General features: G+C 41.0%; 2 protein-coding genes across 2 annotated transcripts; one reads left to right on the top strand and one right to left on the bottom strand.

The window, feature by feature from the left end:
• Positions 1-344: 344 nt before the first annotated feature.
• Positions 345-14,585, bottom strand: rtn4ip1 (reticulon 4 interacting protein 1). The gene is made up of 9 exons (XM_008302348.1): positions 14,067-14,585; positions 11,534-11,685; positions 9,038-9,106; positions 8,550-8,674; positions 8,153-8,201; positions 7,551-7,687; positions 7,170-7,353; positions 1,275-1,367; positions 345-659 (listed from the first exon to the last, which is right to left on the bottom strand). Exons 1-9 carry the CDS (start codon positions 14,347-14,349, stop codon positions 528-530), a joined length of 1,224 nt encoding a protein of 407 aa, XP_008300570.1. The 5' UTR covers positions 14,350-14,585; the 3' UTR covers positions 345-527.
• Positions 14,586-14,717: 132 nt separating this feature from the next.
• Positions 14,718-21,067, top strand: qrsl1 (glutaminyl-tRNA amidotransferase subunit QRSL1). Its single transcript, XM_008302337.1, has 11 exons — positions 14,718-14,801; positions 15,397-15,556; positions 15,634-15,732; positions 15,830-15,926; positions 16,080-16,241; positions 16,359-16,534; positions 18,079-18,191; positions 18,604-18,796; positions 18,921-19,038; positions 19,281-19,486; positions 20,588-21,067. Exons 1-11 carry the CDS (start codon positions 14,778-14,780, stop codon positions 20,803-20,805), a joined length of 1,566 nt encoding a protein of 521 aa, XP_008300559.1. The 5' UTR covers positions 14,718-14,777; the 3' UTR covers positions 20,806-21,067.
• Positions 21,068-22,785: the final 1,718 nt, after the last annotated feature.

The raw sequence follows: 22,785 nt of genomic DNA, 5'->3' as shown, positions 1-22,785 counted from the left end.
GAGGACAAACTGTAACCATTCAAGCGTGTTCTATAATGTCACTCTGTTATCCTTGTTTGGTTTTATTCAGTGAATTGATTTAGCAACATCCACCGGCCGTGTTTTGTAGTATTATCATTTTTGTTGTTGTTAATTATGTCACTGAGCATAAAACTGCTGTACCAAAGTCAAAACACGTAGTTTAAATTCTTCCCTTATGTAACATGTACACTGTGAAGTCCTCAGCGAGTGTTTATGACATTGACGGTGACTAAGTCATAATGTTTTCTGAGAATAAACATCTAACATCTAGTCAGAAATTACTCACAATTGCTCTTTAAACAAACTGACAGTGGTTAAATGACTTTCCTTTTAGTAGCTTATTTATTATTCATTGAGGCAAACGTTTCTAAGAAGACATAAGTACAAAAGCCACAGATTGGAGAAGCATCCTGTGTGTATAATAAGTTGAAACCTTGATTTTAAATTACGTTCATTCAGTTTGTTTCATAATTGTGCAAAAGAAAATTGCACACACGCTTCAAGAGTCAGTGCTCAAAGTCTTGCCCCCCTTTGCTGATCTCTACCACAGTCTTTCCTCGGGCGTGACCTTTCTCCACCTTGTCAAGGGCCTGGGGAACCTGCGAGAAGCGAAACGTCTCCTCCACCACGGCCCGGATCTGACAGAGAGCAGACAGAGGAGGTCTAAGCAGAGGTCACACAAGCCTTCCATCTCAATAATGAATGATAGACAGTATGTTAAGGCTTGTCTCGCTGTATGTGAACTTTCCATCATGCAAGACGAGTAATTCTTCCTCATTTGCTTCAGGCTTCATTTTATGCATTTAAATTGTGTTTTTCCAGGAGCATGTTCAAGTGAGCAACTGAAATAGACAGAAGGGTGTTATCTGCATAAAGGGTGACATGCTTCAGTTAAACCACACACACTCTTACTGCATACAGTGTAGTCTATCACACTGGATCACCCATTTCAATAATTTCCTTGAGGTTTGCACCAATTGGATCAATAAAGTTCTATTCTATTCTATTCAAATGTTTAATGTATTTATATGGAATATAACGTGACTCATTGTCCAATTACTTTTTGACTCATGCATTTCACAAAGATAGTGAATAATTGAAAGAACTGCTACGCCACCTCCAATCTTATTTTAAAATGTACGTTTGTGAGAATGTAATGTGCACACAATAATAAAGATGGAAGGAAACAGAAGTCCGTTTCTATTCACTCACAGTCAGTAAACGGTTCAGAGAGGATAAATCTGGCATCATACCTGTCCTGCATCCACCATGTCCCTTACTTCATCCAGTGCAGAACCACAAGGTGCAAAGAATCCCCAGCGGTAGTGAACTCCCTTATATAGGTGCTACAAGACAACAGACAGACAACAGAAAAGGCATGAAAATGAGTAAAAAGCACAGTAAGTAGTTTTGTGTCTGATGAACTGCTGGATACGTACAATACACTAATCAAAACCTTTGTCTTCTCACCATTTATTTTTCTGGCTTACTAGTCCACAGAGTTCTGCCTGAGTTTTGTCACCGCTGCCTTATTTGGTCACTGTTGCCTCCCATGGCAACACAGACGGCTGTTAAACAGGCTTAAAAGTCTAATGGCTCTGAAGCAAATCAACATGTTTATGTGCTTCTTAGACAGCTTTTAGCCAAGCAAACACTAATTAGGATGTCTGTGTATACACAGCCCATGCAAGTGAAGATGTACCTGCCTTTTTTCCATGTCAATTATCGGGGTTAAGGTTGTAACATCTGCGTTCTTGTTTGACTTGTAAATGGGTGGCTTTTTTCCAGGCAAGTGAATGGTTTTATGGATGTAAATAGTTTGTGTTTTCGGCACACTAACTAAACACAGATTCTTTGAGTGTACTTTATTTCTAATCTGTAGTTCTTCAATAGTTTACTATATTTTCCCAACAGAGCTAATGTTGAACAGAAGAGGTGCAGCCCAGTGAAACAAGACTGTTCCTTAACTTTTATTACATACATACAACACAGAAATGCTAATGCTGTATTCTGTGTCATGGAAAACTCCAATACTCTCTGTTGACCTGAACCCAAACAGTCTCAGTGTGTCAGGTGACCCGTTGGAGAAGATTTCCCTGAAGTCTTTAACAGCAGGGCAGGATTCCCTGTAACTCCTGACAAAAGGAGTAATGAGATGACTCGGTCTTTTGTTCTGTTTGACCTTGTGTGTGTGTGTGTGTGTAGACATATAAATTGAAGTTATCTAACATGTTTCCTTCAGGCCTATTTAGAAACTAGGACAGTGTGACAACCAAGTCAGAAGTCTGCACTGTACTTTTCCTCTGACTTACACTTTACATAGTTTGTTCATGTGACAAAGATCTGTATCTACATCTATACGGCGTGCTTTGCTTCCTGTCTCTATACTCACACAGTACATCCCTTCCCATTCATTTTACACAGAGCTGTCACCATTCTGCTCTTCGCAGAAGCCACATGGGCCATCTGAGAGAATTTTACAACTTGTACCGATGACAGCAAAACACTGAAATTATACATCAGCACCTCAAAATAAAAATTTCTTCAGCTTCAGTCCTAACAATCAGTCAGAGATTGTTGTTCTGATTACAGGAACAGTGTGGGTGCTAATGAGAGACAATGATTGAGTGAATTAGATCCTCCCTGTGGGAGCACACCTCCCAGGCTTTCTACTGTTACATTGTCTGAGGCACAAGGTGTGACCAGGAAGAGAAAGCTAAGCCATTCACAGTTCTACTGAAAGAGTTCAGATGATGATGTTGAGCGGTGCTTGTGGGCCCCCTGGCTGTTCATTCCATTTCTATGGGAACGAAAATAGAACAAAAATTTTGTAGGTAACACACTGCATACACACACACTGTCCTATCTGGTTACACCTAAGAAGAAGAGAAAAGGGATTAAAAGAGCTAGAGAGAAAGAAGATACTTTTATTATTTGTTGCAAAGGAAGGAAAGAGACTCCGCGGCTGCACACACACACATGCGCACACACTGGCTATGTCTTTCTGTTAACCTCAGGGGTAAACCGCTCAGTTTAACACCGTCACAAAACTGCACATCTAATGAGAAACACAGAAGGGAAAGTTTTTCTGGAGCTTCCCCAGCCCATTTTAATCCATGACCGGTTTACCTTAAGGTTTACTTGGAAGCATGATGGACTAACATATGGTTGGTTTATCTTTTTACAGGCTTCATAGATAATAGGAACATTTTTAAAGAATGCTTGTGGTTCAAATGCTGCAAAAATACTCTTGAGTAAAAGATAAGCCACTGAGTGAACCTTGCATCTTGGGGTCATTGAAACAAGCTGCAAATACAGCAGAAAGTTTCTATGACATATGTGTTCGCAAGCAGCCGCCTATTTACACATCAAACAGCACAGAATAACATTAGCATGATCTCAAGGCGTGTTTTCTGTCCACCTGGTGAATGAAAGTCGCATAATCTCTGTTGTTTTAGCTGTTTTCAGTCAGCTTCTACTTAACTGTTAATACTCAACTGTGTTCACGTCGTAGTCACTGACTTTGTCTATTGTTTGGTCCTGAGTAGATGGAGTGCAGTTGGGTTTAAAAAGAGCTTTTTAGCTGAGAACAACTGGGTGCTGCTGAAAACCAGGCTGATAACAGCAGAGTTGCAAGAGGACAAAAGACCCTAAAAAACTCAGCACAACAAAGAATTATGGGCTAGTCATAATATTGCACAGATTTTAATTCTAGGACAATAATATTGATGCTATACATGAAAAACTTGCTGGTTGAATAATCCTGAAGAAACAATATCTCATCTTGCCTGTACTACTGTGTATGTACAGCAACATGACAATAAACCTGATTAGATTTGATTTGATTGATTTGATTTGAAAATATTGTTCTTCATTCAATTTACAATATTCATGTGATCCACTACTAATATGAAAATATTTTTAGAGCAAAAAATCTATTTGGGCTTTTGAGAAACTAAAAACACTGACAATAAGAAATTAGGAAGAAAAATAGTGGTGCTGAGATTTTCATTTTTGCTTGTTTCCAATACCTGTGTCACTGTGGCCACAATTCATTCACATTCAAACTACAGAATACAGAACAGTTAAAGATTATGAGCAAAGTCTTTTGAAACTTTGAACTACTTTTTTAGGTTACCCATCCTTCTTTAAACTCACATCCTGTAGCAGGAAGAAGCGTTTAAAAAAAAAACACAGTTTCACTGTTGCTTTCAATTGCAATGGAAATCATTTGAACATGTCTGCATTGCACTAGAACTAGTACTGGGGTTCACCGGTTACTCAGTGAATTAACTCCCACTCTCTTCCCTCACAAATTGACAAATGTTCCTTTGAATATCCAGACACCTTTGTTACCTTTGATACTTCTCCAGGTAAAATCCTAGAAAACATGAAAATGACTTCAACTAATAACGGACAGACATTGTTCTGCCACACCCACACAGAAACACCTATTAACATGTATTAATACAAAGTACTTCACCACCGCAAACAGCAGTGACACATGCCAGAGTGAGTTCATACTGTGGCTTATGTGGTCAAAAGGAGGTGGAAACAATGATGCACACACACAAAAGCCCTGCATGCAAACGTTGCTCTGCATGATTTTCACCACAGTGGGTACAAGACAGAGTGCTGCTTCCTCTGGTGCGCCTGTGCGTCTGTGGTACAACAGAGTGGGGTGACAAGGCAATAATAAGTTGTGGTGAATGACGTTGTATTTTATATTTGCCCTTATCAGCACCTCATTAATGAGGTTTGACGTTTTAACACCTGTGTCTTGGTGGCAGTTGCAACTGTTCACACTACAAACATTTTAACCACAATAGCTGGAACATCTGAGACATCAGCAAAGAATAGCTTCCTCTTTTATCTGAAAGGAAATGAATGTGGCATTCTCACGCAGTTCCTCTCACACAGTTTCCAATCTTCTATTTGGACCAGATTACTTCACATTTGAGTAGTTATTCTCAACTAAGGTCCACGGTGGCTGTGCTGTTCATGTCTGTCATAATACAGTCTGTGTTCAGATATAAAGTCAAATGTTAGTAAGATTTAAATGGGGACCTGGAGAAAATATGCACTGGATGGGGAAACTGAGTTATGATTGCACACAATGGCTTTTACTATTGTTTTGCAAATATTATACAATTAAAGACATTATTTCACAGGAGCGCTTGGAGCACAATGAAATAAACAACTTCAGTCAGTATCATTGCTTCCACACTGGCCCACAATGTGAACCAAAAAAAATGTAGCACATTACAACACTGTGGTATTTGTGGGTGTGTGTTATGACAACAGCTTTGCTAATAAAGATTAATTTTCACTCCACTCGAGATTCAATTCATCTATAAAAAGAACTGGAGCATGGGAAATGGTGACAGAGAGGCACAGTCCAATGGTAAAAAACAAAAAAAAGTACAATCAGTGTTAAGTTAGGACTGATGAGTAAATCTTATCGTTCCCTCAACTGCCTTTACTCTGCACCTATAACTGCATAAATAGGTTTCCAGGACTGTTACGGCCCTTGGGGACGAGGTTTGGTGTCGTTTGTGTGTGAATCCCTTTCAGGTGGTGCCCAGAGGGAGTGGCCAGGTGCAGCTGATCTGCACTAATCAAGAGACAATTGAAAAGAGTAGCCAGCCTGATCATCGTGTCCAGAGAGAGCCAGATTGGCAGACAGAGGTGGTGGCGTTTGTGGTGTTGGGCCTGATATCAGCGACTCTGAGGACTCTGCGGTTGTTGAGTTGTTGGTGACCTTTGGATCGGTTTTGTTTCCAGGGAGCTCGCTCTGGTTTGCATGTTTTGTTTTCCCTTTGTTTGTAAAATCAATCCAGTTTTTTGTTGAACAAACAGTTTCCTGGTCCCTTTACCCAGTTTCATTCTTACTCTTGTTACTCCCCTCATCCCCGAGCTCACAGGGACGTAACACGGACACTATTCAAAACTGAAGATGTCACAAACTCTTCTGTGGCCACAGCTGGAGAAAAAGAAAGAGGTGCTATGACTTCTGAAAGCTGATGGGAGTGTTAAAGTCTATAGATTGTCCATAATCAGAACCACATCAGCTGAAACCCAGAAAAATTCTAGATACCTTCATGTATCCATTCAACCTTAACTGCAAAACAGTGGAACAATTGTGTTCAACAACAAGCCCAGAACTGGGACTAATTATTACTGGACTGACTATTTTTGTACTAGTAAGTGTCACTCTGAGAAGTTGTAGCAGCATGTGTGCAACTATAAACACCACACACATTTTGATGATATTTATAAATGATTGGAATATTTTCAGAAAATGGCCAAAACACATTTTTGGAAAAAAAATGAATAAAGGCTCCTATTGCTGAAGATTAATACTTGTGGTTATCACACTAGATGTTCTGTAATCATACAGTATATGAGTGTATTCTACCAGTGTTCTGATCTGTAATACAACAATGTAAAAATCCTTTAAAGGGCTGCTCGATTATAGCCAGAATAATAATTAAGAATTTTTTGATCAATACTCAGATCAGTTATTCACTGGTTTTAGGGACAAAATATTGTTATTGCACTTTCACATTCAGATAAACAGAGCACTACTTTTGCTTCCAAGTTGTGCTACATTTCTGCTTGAGCACAAATATTTGCATCAAAATCAGACTTAGAATAATTCTCACCTGAATTCAGTGCACTGGAGGCAAAACAAATCAAATAAATAAACCCAAAACGCCTCACTTGCTGAACATCGGCTCAGGCATAGACACTGAACTTTACCAATATTACCTACCATCTCACAAGCAGGTTAACAGTAGACACTAGCTAGGACAAGAGCCTACATTGTAAACTTCAATGTCACCGTCGATCACGTTCATGAAATTGCGGGAAATCAAAACGGTGACTGTGATTATTATTTGATTAATTGTTTAGCCCTATTTTATTACCATTCAAAGTCCTGCAATCAAGTGCCTACGTACAGAAAAGTGCAAAAGTGATTCATGCAATAGAGGATATGACGACAATAACCACTGTACTTACAGCAAAAAGCAACAGCAGCATACATGCAATTCTGCAAAGCACAGTGTGGTCACAACATGTTGCAACTGGCTCAGTTCAGAAAAAGGGGAACAACAATAAATATGCCATCATTCACACGTCATTACCTTTAGAGCTTTGGTGGCCACTGTAGCTGCAGTCTTCACCATGCCGTCAGCCAAACCCAGCATGTCGGTGTTCTGGAGGAACGGGGTTACAAGGGTGACATATTTGCTGCCACTCCAAGGCTTAAGCAGATTCATCGCCCAACGCTCTGTGTCGCCCCCAACGTTATCCAGGATCAGGTCAAATCTTGAGTGTAAAGAGACAGAAAAGTGTGGGCATGAAAAAAAAGTCAAAAAAAAAAAGAATCATTGGGTAGATGAAAAATGAAGAAAGTGTGAGTGCGATTAAGTTTTGCTAGAAAATTAAAGGGCTCAGTTTTCCCACACTAATGAGCTGAGTGCAGCAGCAGCAGGGAGGTTTGTGTGTGGGGGGCATTCTCTTACTTCTCCAGCTCACCGAGTGGCTCCTCAACAGGTCCAGAAGTGTAGTCCACCACGTCGTCCGCCCCGAGTTCCCGGACGAACCGCTCGGCATTCTGGGAGCAGGTCACAGTTACATGGGCTCCCCAGGCCTTTAGCATCTGGAGACAAACAACAACGTTGGCTCTAACTACTAATAAGAGCATGTTTATTCTAGAGTGTGTTAAAAAGGGATACAGTTCTGCTATCACTTGTACCACTTTGGTTCAAACTACAAAACAAACAACTGAGTCATTGTAAGGAACAGAGTGTAGCCTAATGTTTGAGAGGCAAAGGGAATGTAAAATTAATGAGATCAAATGTTACGTCTGTGTAATGTGAGCTAGAGTATTCAGGTCGAGGTAAGTGACACAGTCTGAAGCCTGACAGGCCACACAGACGTTAGAAATCTAGTGGGGGGTTTTTCATTCAGTGCTATTGTTGGGTGGATGAGTAATCATCACTCATTTTTGTATTGGCGGCAGGGAGTTGTTGTTTTTTTGTCTGATTCACTTGAAAATGTCACACCATAACATCAAATATAAAACAAGCAGCTTGGCCATCATCATCCACCTTTTCACACGTACCTGTATAGCAAATGTCCCCACTCCCCCGGACCCTCCAAGGATCAAAATCCTGCGGGGCAGAGGTAAAGCACACATCTGCTGTACAATGCATGTGTCAACAACGTATTCTGCACTATTTCCACACAGAATCTCCCTCATTAAGATTCATGTCAAAGCCGCTCGGAGCTTTACTGTGTCAGGTTCACTGCAGTGTAAAGGAGCGTCGGAGCCGCTGCCAGAGAACCGCAGCACATCACACAGAGGCTCATTAAGGAGCGCTCTACAAGGGGCTCAGGAGGAGCGACGAGTGGAATAATTGACTAGATCAAAGACAGGGAGCTTCTTTGGGGATAGACGGGGATTTACAACAGGAGGAAATTTTGTGTGTTCGCAGCAGCGGTTGCCCACGTTCCCTCACCGCTTGTTGGCACAGTTGTCCTTACTGAGCCCGCCAGTATTAACCAGAGCTGACCAGGCAGTGGTTGCCACGTAGGGGATGGCTGCTGCCTCTACGTGGCTCAGCGACTTTGGTTTGTGGGAAACCTACGCAAAGCACACATTAATAATAGATGCAGTTAGAAGAGCAGCACTGCCTCAACACCTTTCTATGATGTACTCAGTGGGTCCTTATAATTAGATTCAGCTAAGTTTCACATTTAAACTAGCAGTTAACCTCTTCATTTTAAATAAAGAAACATTGCTGTAGATTTGGTGTACTGATGTTGAAACTGGTGAACTGTGTCACTTACGATAAACCGCAATCAACAAAGAGGAAACTGATGAACTAGATGTGACACCGCTGAATATATGAACTTCCCAATAACAGAAGCACATTTAAACACAAAGTGGAGAAATAAACATGAAAAACGTCACTCAAAACGCAGATGTTCATCAGTTCAGCATTACCTCATTGGCACTCAGCACCACAAACTCAGCCAAGGTGCCCTGTTTCCACGGGGGGATGGCAGCCCACACCTGAGGGAGACAACAACAACAACACAACATTCATTAGCAGAAAATCTACAAAACAACACCTACATTCGTCTGCATTAGTGTACAGCTAGTTGTTTCATATATTGAGACTGCACAAGAAGCTGTTACATCTCTTGTCAAAAGTGCAGTAACATGTGTAATGTCACACATGAGTCACTGCATGAGTCAACGAGTATGTAAAAAGTGGGTATGACCTCATGAAGCGTTAAAACAGGCCTATTTAAAGATCCGGTTAGCCCTGACACAAACACACAGACGCACTTCCAGGATTAGTACATGAAGATCACTGAACATAACATACAATTTAAAACATATGTGAGATGGAACTGGTTGACTGTAAACTAATGCTGCAACTTACAATTTTTTTAAAAATTAATAAATTAGTTGTTTGGTCTATAAAATGTCAGAAAATTAAGAAAAAGTCAATCAGTGCTCCCCAAAGCCAAAGTCTTGTTTTGTCCACAACCCAAAGGTATTCAGTCTACTGTCATAGAGGGGGAAAGAAACCAGAAAACTTTACATTTAAGAAGCTGCAGTTGTGTAATATGTTAGTCTTTCTTTTCTTAAAAAATTACCAGAAGCAATGACTCCATTATCCAAATGGTTGGCAAATAATTTAGCTGACAACTAATACAATCAATGTTGCTGCTCTACTGTAACAATTACATGATCTTAGTTTTCTGTGTGGAGTACAATAAATATTGTGTTCAGTAAATATACTGCAACTAACAATAAGTTTCATTCTCAAACTGTTGTCTGTTTCATAACTATTGAAACACTGTCAAAAATGAGCATCACTATGTCAAGTGAAACATTCAGGGCCTCCACCTTTCAGTCAATCCTACGCCTCCTGCCTCTGCTGCCAGACCTCACTAGTTAGATCGCTAGAACGACAACAATGTCAACATGACTTCAAACCAACAATCCAGCTGGTGCTGTAGACATGGTGCACAGAAACTAACTAAAAAATAAAGTTTTTATTTATTTAGCGCTGAAAGACTGCAGCAAGCAGCAACCTCCGAGTGCAACAAATGAACCAAACACAAGTGGCTCCAAAATGAATCAATTCCATTAAGTGGATATAAAACTGAACAAAGCCTCTGTGGCATCACTCATAGCTTTTCTGAGCGGCGGTTTGAGGGAAGTGAGACACTGCCAAGAGGGTGACAGACATCCCATTGAGTTTCAAAAACACTCTTCAGGAAATGTGTGAATGGCATCAGAGACGGTTTGTCTATCTACAGTCTACGAACTGCACATGGGTGGTAACACCGTCACCTCACAGCTACAGCGTCCTGGGTTTGAATGTCAGGGTCGGAGCGTTTGCACGTTCTTCCTGTGTTGTCGCCCTGTGATAAACCTGCTCAGGGTGCATCCTGCTTGTCACCCTATGTCCCCCCAACACAGGGTAAAGCAGTTAGAAATGGATGGATGAGCTGGACGTGCTATCTACTGAGCAGCCTTACCAGTTTGTGAGGTTATTTTTTTGGTTAATTCAGAGTTACCTAAGCACATTCTGATTCCAGATAACCTGCTAGTATTAACAGCCTTGTTACGCTAAATATAGGGAGTGGTTTAGTTACTATGTCTGTGCACTGTATTTAAGGTCAGAGCATCCTTTACTTAATTAATCTAGAATTACTTTGGCACGAGTGCTGACAAGAGCTAAGTGGCTGAACTGGCAGGCTCAGAGGCTGAGAGGTGAAGGCACCGTGGCAACCATAACATAATAGCACAATGCCACAAGTTTCATTTAAAGGCTATCAAAAAAAGGCTGGGGGAGCTGAATCCTATTTATGGTTCAAACAGCCACCTGGGCAGCCCAGAGCAAACTGCACAAGACTCAAGAGAATCCCACAGCTTGTTGCCAGAGCTCATTCCCCCTCATTCCACACAGTTGTTTTGGGCTGAGATATGAAGAAGGGTCACGTCATGCTATTTTTCTAAGCCAGGCTCAAATGACGTTGTATAATCCTGGAAGAAGGATGGCAGTGACAAAGCACACACTGTAGCCAGAAGTGGCTGAACTAGGTCACCCACAGTGCTCACATCTTCTGTGGTGGTGAAGCTCAGATGGCATTACACAGCCTCATGCAAGCCAAGAAAACCCTCCCACATTATTACAGCGCCAAATGCTTGCACCACTGACATGCTAACAACGGTCCTGCCAAACACTGACTCAGCCATCACCATGTGACTTCAGACCATAATATTCACTAGCACAGGTCTTGTGTTTTCATAGTTTTGTGATGTGACTGAAAGGTTCTTGTCTAATCTGTCTTGTCTGAAGTTGTTTTTACTCACTGTTGCTGCAGCTGGATGTTTATGGTCTCTTTGACTTCATACTTAACACTCATATTCATACGTGACTCACTTCACTTCTGCTAATCTACTGTTTGCTATCTTTACCTCATCTCTTTCTTTGAAGTACTTCACATCCAGGCCACACTCCATGACGACCCCAGACATGTCTCTTCCCAGAATGAGAGGGAACTCGCTGCCTGACTGCTTTAGTTTCAGAGGGTCTCTCTTCATAGACATCGTAGCTGCACCATAGCCACCTGACAAAGAGAAAGTATCTGATTACTGCCAAAGCGTACAGTTAGAGCACAGTCAAAGATGAGCAAATAGTAGGATTAAAAAAGCAATTTTTGGAATGCTTTCAGTCTCACCAGGAATGGGACAGTTATTTGGACAGATACTGGCATTGCAACATGACTCAAGATTTGAGTTGGAATAGTAATTTTTGCATTTAATTTTGACTGAAACAAATTTTAAAATTTGGATTTCTGCTGAAAACAAGCATGGTCCTTTATGTCTGGACTCGGCAGATTGTGATTTGTGAGCCGGGGCATCTCTGTAGCACAACACTACTATATTTAGGGCAGTACATTGTGACACATTTTACTTGCGATTTGGTTATAGTTGTATTGTGATTTCAAAAACAGCTTCATCAAATGTTCAGCTCTGCATCTAAGTACTTCTCCAGTTGGGGACATTCCCAGCAGCCTCAGCTGTACTCCCACACAAGACACTTCCCAAGCTGGTTTACACTGTAGAATCCTACATGCCTACATAAGAACCTGGGCTTTCCTGTTAATGAGGGTGTTCCTCTTTAAGTACAAGTCTGGATTACCAGCTGAGCGATGAGGCAACTGACCTGGAGACCCTGATCCCCAGGGGGAAGCCCAGATTCAGTGAATTCTTTTTTGGTCATTTAATTACTCAAAATAGGATAAGTGCTTTAATGCCATTAATTAAATTACATAAGATTAGAGAGGATGGTTTTAACAAGGTATTTATGTAATAAAACATGTCTCAGGTCACTGATCACCAACCTGGAAACAGAGTTTACTGGATTCTAGTTTTCATATTGCTTTATCACAACTAACATGAAAACATGGCTGGGACAAAATAACATTTTATGGTATAATACAGTCAGAGTACAATCAAGCTAGTTAAACTTACATTTACATCACACAACCCTTAGACACGCTCACTGCAGCTGCCCCTCTTCCACCCCTACAGTAACCCACCACTTCCTTGAAGATGGCAGAGAGGTAAAACAAGCTGAGGCTGTGTGGGAGGGGATGATGGTTTGGATGATTTTTTCTAGTTTAGTTTAGTTTTTTTTTTTTTTTTTTTAAACATCAAAACACAGCAAACATCCCTTTAACAGCATCTCAATTATACTTCTCTCAAAAAAGAAAAAAAAAACTTTACAACTCCAGTCAAACATTTTATATCTAAGCTTGGATATCTGATGTGTTTTTTTTTTTATTGGATCCTTGTTGTTATAGTCACTAGTCTCCAACACTTCTTTTATTCTCAACACCATCACTTCTGCTCTGCTGACAGCAAGCAGCATGTGAAGCTGAGGAAACATGTTTCCAATTTTTGGACTATAAGTACCTGATCACCACAAAGCTGTGTCCTTTCAGCTTTGCTCTTCTCCAGTATACAAACTGCTGCACTTCGAGTCACAAGTCTAAGAGCTTCAACATCCTGTGACCTGTTTCAGGCAAAACAACTTGGCGCACTCTTGTCTGCAGAAAGTGGAGACGATTGTAGATTTCAGGAAGGACCCAGCCCCCCTCGCTCCCATCACCCTGTGTGACTCCACCGTCGACCCTTCTGCTTCCTGGGCACCATCGTCACCCAGGACCCCAAGTAGGAGTCATCAGCTACATCATCAAGAAGGTTCAGCAGAGGACGTACTTCCTAAAGCAGCTGATGAAGTTCAACATGCCAAAAACAATGATGGTACACTTCTACACCTCCATCATGGAGTCCATCCTCGCCTCCTCCATCACCGCCTGGTATGCTGCTGCCACCGCTAAGGGCGAGGGCCAGACTGCAGCGTGTCACCTGCTCAACCGAAAAGGTGACTGCGAAATCCCTTGACCTTCCAGGACCTGCACACCTCCAAGAAACTGATATATGCTACAACGGTTGTTTCAGATCACTCCCACACAGGAAACAAACTGAGCCACTCTCTTCTGGCAGGAATCCATCAGGACCAGAACCTCGTCACACAAGAGCAGCTTCATCCCAACAGTAGCTGGCCTCATCAACAAAACCAGAGGCCCCGGTGACTTTACCTCTCTCCCCACACCACATTGACTCAATGTGTCACATTAACACACAGCTTTTGAATTGGATTATTAACATCTGTTGACACATTTCAAGTTGTTTGCACTACATGCTGTGAGATTTTGCACATTCCTGCACAATCTGCTGCTTCACCTAAATTCCATTCCATTGTATTATTACAACAGCTGTGTTTTTCTACAGTTGCTTTCAATTTGTCCTGTGAGTCTTACTATTGATCTTGCAACCCGTGCTTTTCTTTAATCTTTTACATATTTGATTTTATTTTTTTTTAGCTTATCTGTGTTCACTTTTGTGCACCTAAGACCAAGTCAAATTCTGATGCACTCACCTCTCATGCCGACATCAATCGGATTCAGTCCTGCTGCAAACACTTTGACAATGACCTCATTGGGATAGTTGATGACGGGGAAAGGAGCGTTTTTAGTGTACCGTAAAACATCATTGCTTCCATACTTGTCAATGACCCAGGCAGGCATGATAGTCCTGCATCTGCTGGACCTGCTGAACAGCCTTGTCTGGCTGCCATGACTGGAAACTGACTTGGGCACACTTTTTGATTTACTGAGATGACAGAACAACCTACTGTACGCTAGATGTCTGACAGAACTCATCCTTACACTCTTACAAGCGTCCAAAATAAAACTGATGGACTGTAGATTAGCTAACAGTGCAGAGAGATGACTGCTCAGGCTACATCAGAGCAAGGCACTCACAAGTTCGTTATAACCCACCACTACCTTCTGACTGTAAACATTTTCTTCTTATGAAATATCTGTCACTACTCGTTCCGAGAAATGCAATAATTCCAAAGTTTAGAATAATTTCAAAACAACGTCCTTTTCTTCCGTAACATGCCTTCAGCTCGACCGGTGTCCTGGCCAGCGCCTCCACCAATCAGGGCGCGGCTTCCTCAACAGCCGTCCAATCACAGACAGCGCTGTTAGACGGTGACGATTGGAACAAACATGGCAGCCTGCTGCTGCTGCACACTCCGAAGGTTGTTGATAATTTGAAAGGTTGCCTCTAAAGTACAGCAAACATGCTCAGCCTGACTTTAAAGGAGGTTAGTACAATGCTTGCTTCTCAGAGGTAGTTCCAGTACAGTAGTCTGTTAGTGACATGTTTTCTGACAAAAGTATTAACATGTCTTTGGTGGTTTTCCTGCGTTCTGTTCACTGTGAAACATGTGAATGTTGTATAAGACAGGGAAAAGAAGAACAGCTAGTAATGGCCTACTAAACTTTCATGCTTTGTAACGCTACTCATGAAATATGTTCGTTAGCAGCCAAAGAAATTGGCAGCTGCTGGCTCAGAAAGAACCAGAGCTGCAATAAATAATCGACTACTTGTCAACTAATATATTTATTTTGCTTGTCAAATAGTCTACAATCTCTCATTCCAGCTTTTCAAATGGCGATATTTTATGTATTCTTTCTTATGCTATAACAGTAAACTGAATGTTTCTGGATTCTGAACAAGGGTGTTATTTTGGATTTTAGGAAATGCTGATTGACATATTTCATTATTTTCATACATTTTATAGACCAAATAACTGATTTATTTAAGATGTAGACTAGCTAGATTACTTTGATTGATTAGTTGGTTAAACAACAGTTTAAACGAAACTTCACCGCTGGTGTTTCATCCTTGTTCTCCAGGTGTCTTTGGCACTCAGGGAGGGAAGAATCTCCCCCACAGAGCTCTGCAAGAAGTGTCTGAATCGCATCAAGAAAACACAGCATCTGAACGCTTACATCACTGTGACAGAGGAGTTAGCACTGAAGCAGGCTCAGCAGTCAGAAACCAGGCTACTGCAAGGTTTGGAGTCGTGCGTTTAGATTTATTCTGTCTGTGTGACGTCACAGGTGTTACAGTTTGATCTTGTCTTCCTTCAGGTGTCCCTAAAGGTCCTTTGGATGGAATCCCTTTTGCTGTCAAGGACAACTTCTGCACCAAGGATATCAAGACAACTTGTGCCTCCAAGATGCTTAAAGGTCTGTTTGAACTAGCTCTGTAAAAAAGTTGCTGTGCCTTAAATGTTGGACTACATGTTAATCCAGTAATAATAACCTGCTACTACTTTGGATACAGACTACACTCCACCATACAATGCCACAATGGTCCAGAAGCTCCTTGACCAAGGGGCCATTCTGATGGGGAAGACTAACATGGATGAGTTTGCAATGGGGTAATTGTTTCTATCTATATAAGAATGTTTTTGGCAATAGCTATTCATTTGCACATCCCAGACTGTTTATCAATTTGCTTTATGTAACATAAATATGACTTTGTACAGATACAAAAATGACAGTACTTTTTCTGAATTGTTTCTTTCTCCCAGTGCGGGCAGCACCGATGGGACTTTCGGTCCAGTAAAGAACCCCTGGAGCTATGCTGCTCCCTACAGAGAGCAGACGGGGGCAGTGCAGGACTCTGACTGGGTCATCACTGGAGGAAGTTCAGGTGGAAGCGCTGCAGCTGTGGCCTCGCTCACCAGCTACCTGTGAGGAAGCACATTCACATTCACTCCTCAAAAAAGTGTCGCAAAAAAACTCAGAGAGAAAGATTTGATTCAAAATGGTGTTTACGTGTGCAAATTTGCTGGTTTGCTATTTTTCAGGGCTCTGGGCTCAGACACAGGTGGTTCCACCCGTAACCCAGGAGCATTGTGTGGTGTTGTGGCTCTAAAACCCACTTACGGTCTGCTGTCCAGACATGGTCTCATCCCCCTGGTTAACTCCATGGATGTCCCTGGTATACTGACACGCAGTGTCAATGATGCGGCCATTGCCTTAGGTAAGAAATCAACTAGTAACCTGTCAATACACTGATGGCAGTTTCTTAGGCTTCACTGTCTTGCATTTATAGCTGGATGTTTTCTGGGTTTACTTAAACTTTTTAATTTCTCCTCTGAAGTTGGTCATTAGTCACGTCTTTCCTTTGACATCGAGTTTAGGTTTATACACACATGTGTTTTCAGATATCGTAAGGAATACTGATATCAAAGGTACCCTGCAGAGTTTCAGCCACTAGTAGCACTATAGAGCAATGGTTTTCTTGTGGGTCCTCATTTCTCTTGTAACCTAAGGCAGCTAACTCTGAGTGTATCAAAGCAACAGCAAATAGTAGCCACTGGACGTGACTCCAGTTCTATGAGCATGTAAGCAATTGAACAAAGGTTTGTTATGTTAGCCTGTAGGGAACATTTTACATTATCAATGTCGTTATTTGAGAGGAGAAGATTACTGCTCGAAAAAACTTAAAAATGGCACTTGGTGCTTGAAAATTGATCCCGAGTTTAACCAATCAGCATTGAGCCCTACACAGCAGTTTTTTTTTTCAGAAGTACCTTCCCCAGAGTAGATCATTTTTTCTCCTTTAAAAACGGTCCAGAAAGAGGTTCTACAGGGGCGGCTCTTGCAGTCTGAACTCGTGCAAAGGTTCAGGCCACCATAAAGCGGCCTGCAGTGTCCTGCTGTGGCCACCACTGGCTCAATACCTGCCCAGTGATCAACAGCTGGTGGCATTAACACACCAACAGACAGCTATAGGCCAAAAATTGCAATCAAGCAAACGTGAATGTAAATCTGCACAGTTTAACATTAAAAAGGGAGGTTTGCCAATATTTCATGGGAAAAAAATGCATTAAAAGTGTTTGTTAGATATCAACAATCCACACAATTATTTTTTGTAAGAGACATTAAAAATAGACAGTTATTTTGGTTGCGTGATTAGGTTCATTTTGTCTACTCTGATTATAGGTATACGGTTTTCTTTTTCTATTAGACAGTGAGTATATTTAAGTCAGAGCCGTTTTTACCTTTTGACGTGTTTCGACTGTCATTTCAGTCTTCCTCAGAAACATCACGGACGTCTGTGGTGACGTGTCTTTATCAGCTGGTGGTTTCCTGGAGGAGGCATGACTCGCCGTGATGAGGGGGCATTCATGCTGTTCCACACATGAGACGCTCTCCTGCAGAGACCACCGGGCGGCAGGAGGCGTGGCCCGTCGGGCAAATCTGACAGATTGCCAAGAAACCACCAGCTGATAAAGACACGTCACCACAGACGTCAGTGACGTTTCTGAGGAAGACTGAAGTGACAGTCTTAACATGTCAAAAGGTAAAAACAGCTCCTACTTAAATATACTCACTGTCTGATTTTAAAAAAGAAAACCGTATACCTAGTTCTTTTTGTTTTTTCTTTAATCAGTCTTTTTAAGGGAAGCTTTAAACTTATTGACATAATGGCAAGAATGTTTGTTGTTGCGTTTCCATATTGTCCATTTGTCATACTGTCCTTCAATACTAGACCTGGGACTGTGTTGATTTGTCCAACAGGTATCCTCCAAGGTCTTGATGTTAGAGATTCAACAACAGTTCCTGCCCCCTCATCACTAGCAGAGCTTCCTGAAAACTTTGATGTCAAGAACATCTGCGTAGGCATCCCTAAGGTGAGCGCAATTGTGTAATATAAATATTGCAGCCATAAAGGGTATTATTAGCCTCATTATAATATATTCTATTTGCAAATTAACTGCTGCTGGTAACGACCTGCAGCATTTATATCTGAAAGTTGGCAATTTTTGTTGGTTCATTTTCTAAATTTCAAACACTTTTGAAAGACCTGAAATATAAATAAAATAAAAAGTAACAAATTGTGATGAAGAACAGAGCAGAGAAGTAAAGAATGAATTTACATTTACAAATGATATCCAGTTAAATGCTGGATGGAGAGATAGATGAAAGACATCAAATCAAAGTTCACGTATTTTGAAATAATTGTTTGATACGTGAATGTTTGAATGAACACGGATACATTCAGTTTCGAAATCCTCTTGTCTTTCCTGTCCCTTGTTATGTCAGGAGTACCATGCCCCAGGGCTGTCTGAGGAGACTCTAGCACAGTGGAGTCGTGTTGCTGACTTGTTTGAGAGGGCAGGTGCACAGGTGAAGCAAGTGTCACTACCCCACACCCAGTACTCCATTGTGTGCTACCACGTCCTGTGCCACGCTGAAGTGGCGTCTAACATGGCCCGTTTTGACGGTCTAGAATACGGTACGAAGCCGTCTGCAGTATGTTCTTGTGGTTTAGATCGATCTTGCACCCAGTTATATCTGTTGCAACATGTCACATTGTGATGATAAAAATAAAGTAATTGATTTCTGTTGTTGTTGGCCAGGTCACCGTAGTGAGACTGACAGCTCAACAGAGGCAATGTATGCCTCAACCCGACATGAAGGCTTTAACGATGTAGTCAGAGGGAGGATACTGTCTGGGAACTACTTTCTGCTAAAACAGTAAGACCACACCCCGAACCTTTGTTCAGCTTTGGTTTTCCCTTCACCAACATGGCACCAGAATGATACTTTATCACTATGACCTTTTCTCTGTTATCAGACTCTACAGTCACAAGAGGATTTGGTTGTTTTCTGAGCTACCTTTTTACGAAAAGGAAATAACGTTATCTTATGGCAGTGGAACTGTGAAAACAGAAAGAATCATCTATTGACATTCTCACACCCTTTTTTTTTTTTTTCAGGAACTACCAGCACTACTTTGTGAAAGCCCAAAAAGTCCGCCGGCTTATAGCAGACGATTTCAGGAACGTGTTCAGCTCAGGTGTTGATGTGCTGCTGACACCCACCACACTGGCTGACGCAGCCTGTTACCAAGACTTCACACAGGAAGACAACCGAACACGTAGTGCACAGGAAGACGTCTTCACCCAGCCTTCCAACATGGCAGGTACACAGTCTGAACCTGTGGCAGTACTGATGCATGTGAAGGAAGTATGGGAGGAACTGAAATATTCTACACTGTGGATACTCACATGTACTGTGCACAGCCACACCTGTAACTAGAAACCTTTCACCAAAACAACATCAGTGTAGTTAATACTTCTTATTTTCTATCCTGCAACAAAGGCCCATTCAAACATAAATGTCAAAGTGAAATTAAAAGGGGAAATGGCTTAATGTAACTACAAGCAGTTCCCTCGTTTTGCCATTTATCTCTGGAAGAAAACATATAACCTAGTCAACACATCATAATTTCAGCTCAGCTTAACCTTTTGAACCACAGCAGGTTCTGATTGTTCTTTCTCACAGTTTTTTTTTTTTTTAATGCAACCATCACATTTTCCCTCTCTAATTTTTTACTGCAACACAAAGTCCTACACCTCTATGGACACAGAACAGCTATAGCCAGAAGTAGAGAGAACTCGAAAATATATTTTCTTTTGTGCAGCATAACACAGTTATAGTGGGGGGGAAAAAAGTTGAATTACTTTGATAATTTATTTTTCAATAACTGACAAATCCTGGAATCAACATGTACAAAATTGTTCCAAATGCCCCTCGGTAGAAAATAAATGGTGGCTCTGCATTCTATTGATATTTTACTACTTTTGCTAGGATTTTTTATTACTCCTGAACGTTAGTCGCGTGACTGTTCATCGCAGCTGATTCAGTCACGGCTTCTCAGATGCACCAAGGAGTTCTGAGTTAGTTGCTGTACATAATCTGTTAGTGTGAACGGTTCATGAAACGTTACAGTTTTAAGCTTAGATTTGATTAGTTACTTTCTGATTCTTTCTGGTTTTAGCGCTTGCTTCTTTGATAAATGGTGTAATTTTGGCAATTAAAAAAATAATAAAGAAAACATGCCTTTCAAATCCGCCAGCAGGTTTTTGTGTTCAGAGAGTTAAAATGTACCTCAGAGAGCTAAAGGAGCAGGTTTACTTTCCTTTAAACTTTCTCCCTCCTTTCTAAAGTAACAACTTTAAGATCTTAGTCATTGCCTTTTCCATGAACTTTCTTTCAACTCTTGTTTCAACCTTCACCCCAGGTCTCCCAGCTGTCTCTGTGCCTACGGCATTATCAAGACGGGGCCTTCCCATTGGCTTACAGCTCGTAGGCCCTGCCCTCCACGACAAGAAGCTGCTCAGTGTCGCCCAATGGATGGAGCAGAGGGTTGGGTTTCCCTCCATCAGTGACTCTGATTACTCCAGAGAGAGCAGGAATGACCCACGAATGACCAAAAGGGAGCAGACTTCAGCTGTATGAGGACAACTGTGGATATAAGGAACCAAGTGTTAACAAAGTTACACCATGGACTTCAAGTGTAATAAAGATGAATCGGGGGGTCCATGTGACATTGATGGCAAAAAAAAAACCTAATTATGACATTTTAAAAAAACCTCATTGTTGTATAACATGCATCATGTAATGAATGGAGAGACATGGTGATTAACATGTCACGTCCCACTGCATATGTTGACTTACTATGTTGCCATTAAATATTTGCAGCTTGCGCTATTTGATTTCAGTGATTCTTATCATGTCATTTTTTAAGGAAGTGTTCACACATATATGCACTGTTTCGACAGCTTATTATTGAAGGAACTGAAACTGCCCTCAAACTGACATATTTTCTGTCAAAAATCAGCTGTTTACCACCTCATATGATGGGTTCAGTGCCAAAGTGGGCCAAACCACAAAAAATCCAAAGTTGAGTTTTATGGTTTTTGTAGTGTTTGTTTAAGTGTTTGTGATCGACTAGTTCATGACAAAGTGGTGATGTTGCAGTGCAGCCTTGAAGTCTGGCCCATAATGGTTTTCACAGGAAAACTCAGTGGCAAACTGGGCCAAGCCACAGGAACTGCTGACCATTATATCGCAGGTGCAGGTAGTTGCACGTGTTTGCTATTCAAGATGGTGGACAGCACGACCTTGAGCCCTGTGAAAAATAAGATAAAATAAAAACTTAATTAATCACTACCAAGCATCTATTTCTACCCCATGGTCCCCAGAAGTATCTCTAGTTCCTTATGATGACCCATGTAAAGTCTTCAGTGTTTAGCAAGACAAACCTTGAATCAGTTTTTTTCTCAAAAAGTAAAAAATGGAGTTTGGTCCACTTTGACACTAACCCCCTCATATAACAGAGCAATGTTTGTAGAGACAGTGTCTTCAGGTCAGCCAGTGCCACTGTGGTCCACACAGAAAGAGCCCCACAGCTACTGTTTAGGATTCATGGTCCTCAGAGGTTAAAGCCTTGAGTGACATGCTGACTTTTTCCTCTGGCACTGTATTAGGTTTGACATTTTTGATTTTTAATGAATTGTCTCAACAGCTCTTGAATGATTTGCTGTGACATTTGGAGGATAAATTGTAGTAACCTTGGTAACCCCCAATTTTTCAGCTAGTCTGGTCAAAAATTCATTGTTTCGTGATAAAAGTCATTTCTATCAGCCTCAACTGTACTTTGTGCTTCAGCTTCGCTGTCTCAGAAAAAACATGGGTATGTTTGAAAAAATATTATTTTTTATTTACAATGGCCTTGATTTTTTATTTTTTTTACCTGTCTTAAACAAAAAACGTTAATTATTGTTTTTCTTGTATGACATCAGGTGGTCAGGGGACATTACACATATACAAGTGAAACTGGTACATCAATGGATTGTTCAGCAAAATTATTCTAGAAGTCCCTCTCACTCATTGATTTAACCCCTGAAAACTAATCTCTTTGCATCAAAATTGCATATTTAGACATTGTACCCATAAAAAAACTAATGTACAGCTACTTTACGCTTCGCAATGGCAGGTTGAAATATTGAAGTAATTCAGCTGTAGAATAGAATAGAATAGAATAGAATAGAATAGAATAGAATAGAATAGAATAGAATGCTTTATTGTCATCAAACATGGTACATGACAAAATTTAAGACTTTAACTGTACATGTTGGAACTGGAAACTGACTAGAAGAAAACTAGAGAAAGTCCAACCCTGCATGTTCACAGAATTGGCTGGAAGTCTAAAGTTTGGGGTATTGAGATTTATTGGTTCACTGTAGTTTCAATTTGAAAATCCTCAGCCATAGTCGTTGCTTATTTTGCCCATGATATAAAAAAACACCAGTGGGGATCTTGTTTTCTTTATGTTGGTATATATTGTCCTTGCATATCATCACTCCTAGTAACAGTAGCAAGGGGGTGGTCATTTTAGCTAAAACATAATTTCATTGTAGTTTTTTTGCTGGATTA

This window comes from Stegastes partitus, unplaced genomic scaffold (assembly GCF_000690725.1).
Source record: "Stegastes partitus isolate 25-593 unplaced genomic scaffold, Stegastes_partitus-1.0.2 Scaffold36, whole genome shotgun sequence".
NCBI classification, from domain to species: domain Eukaryota; kingdom Metazoa; phylum Chordata; class Actinopteri; family Pomacentridae; genus Stegastes; species Stegastes partitus.
This window is presented reverse-complemented; position numbering and strand designations above follow the sequence as displayed.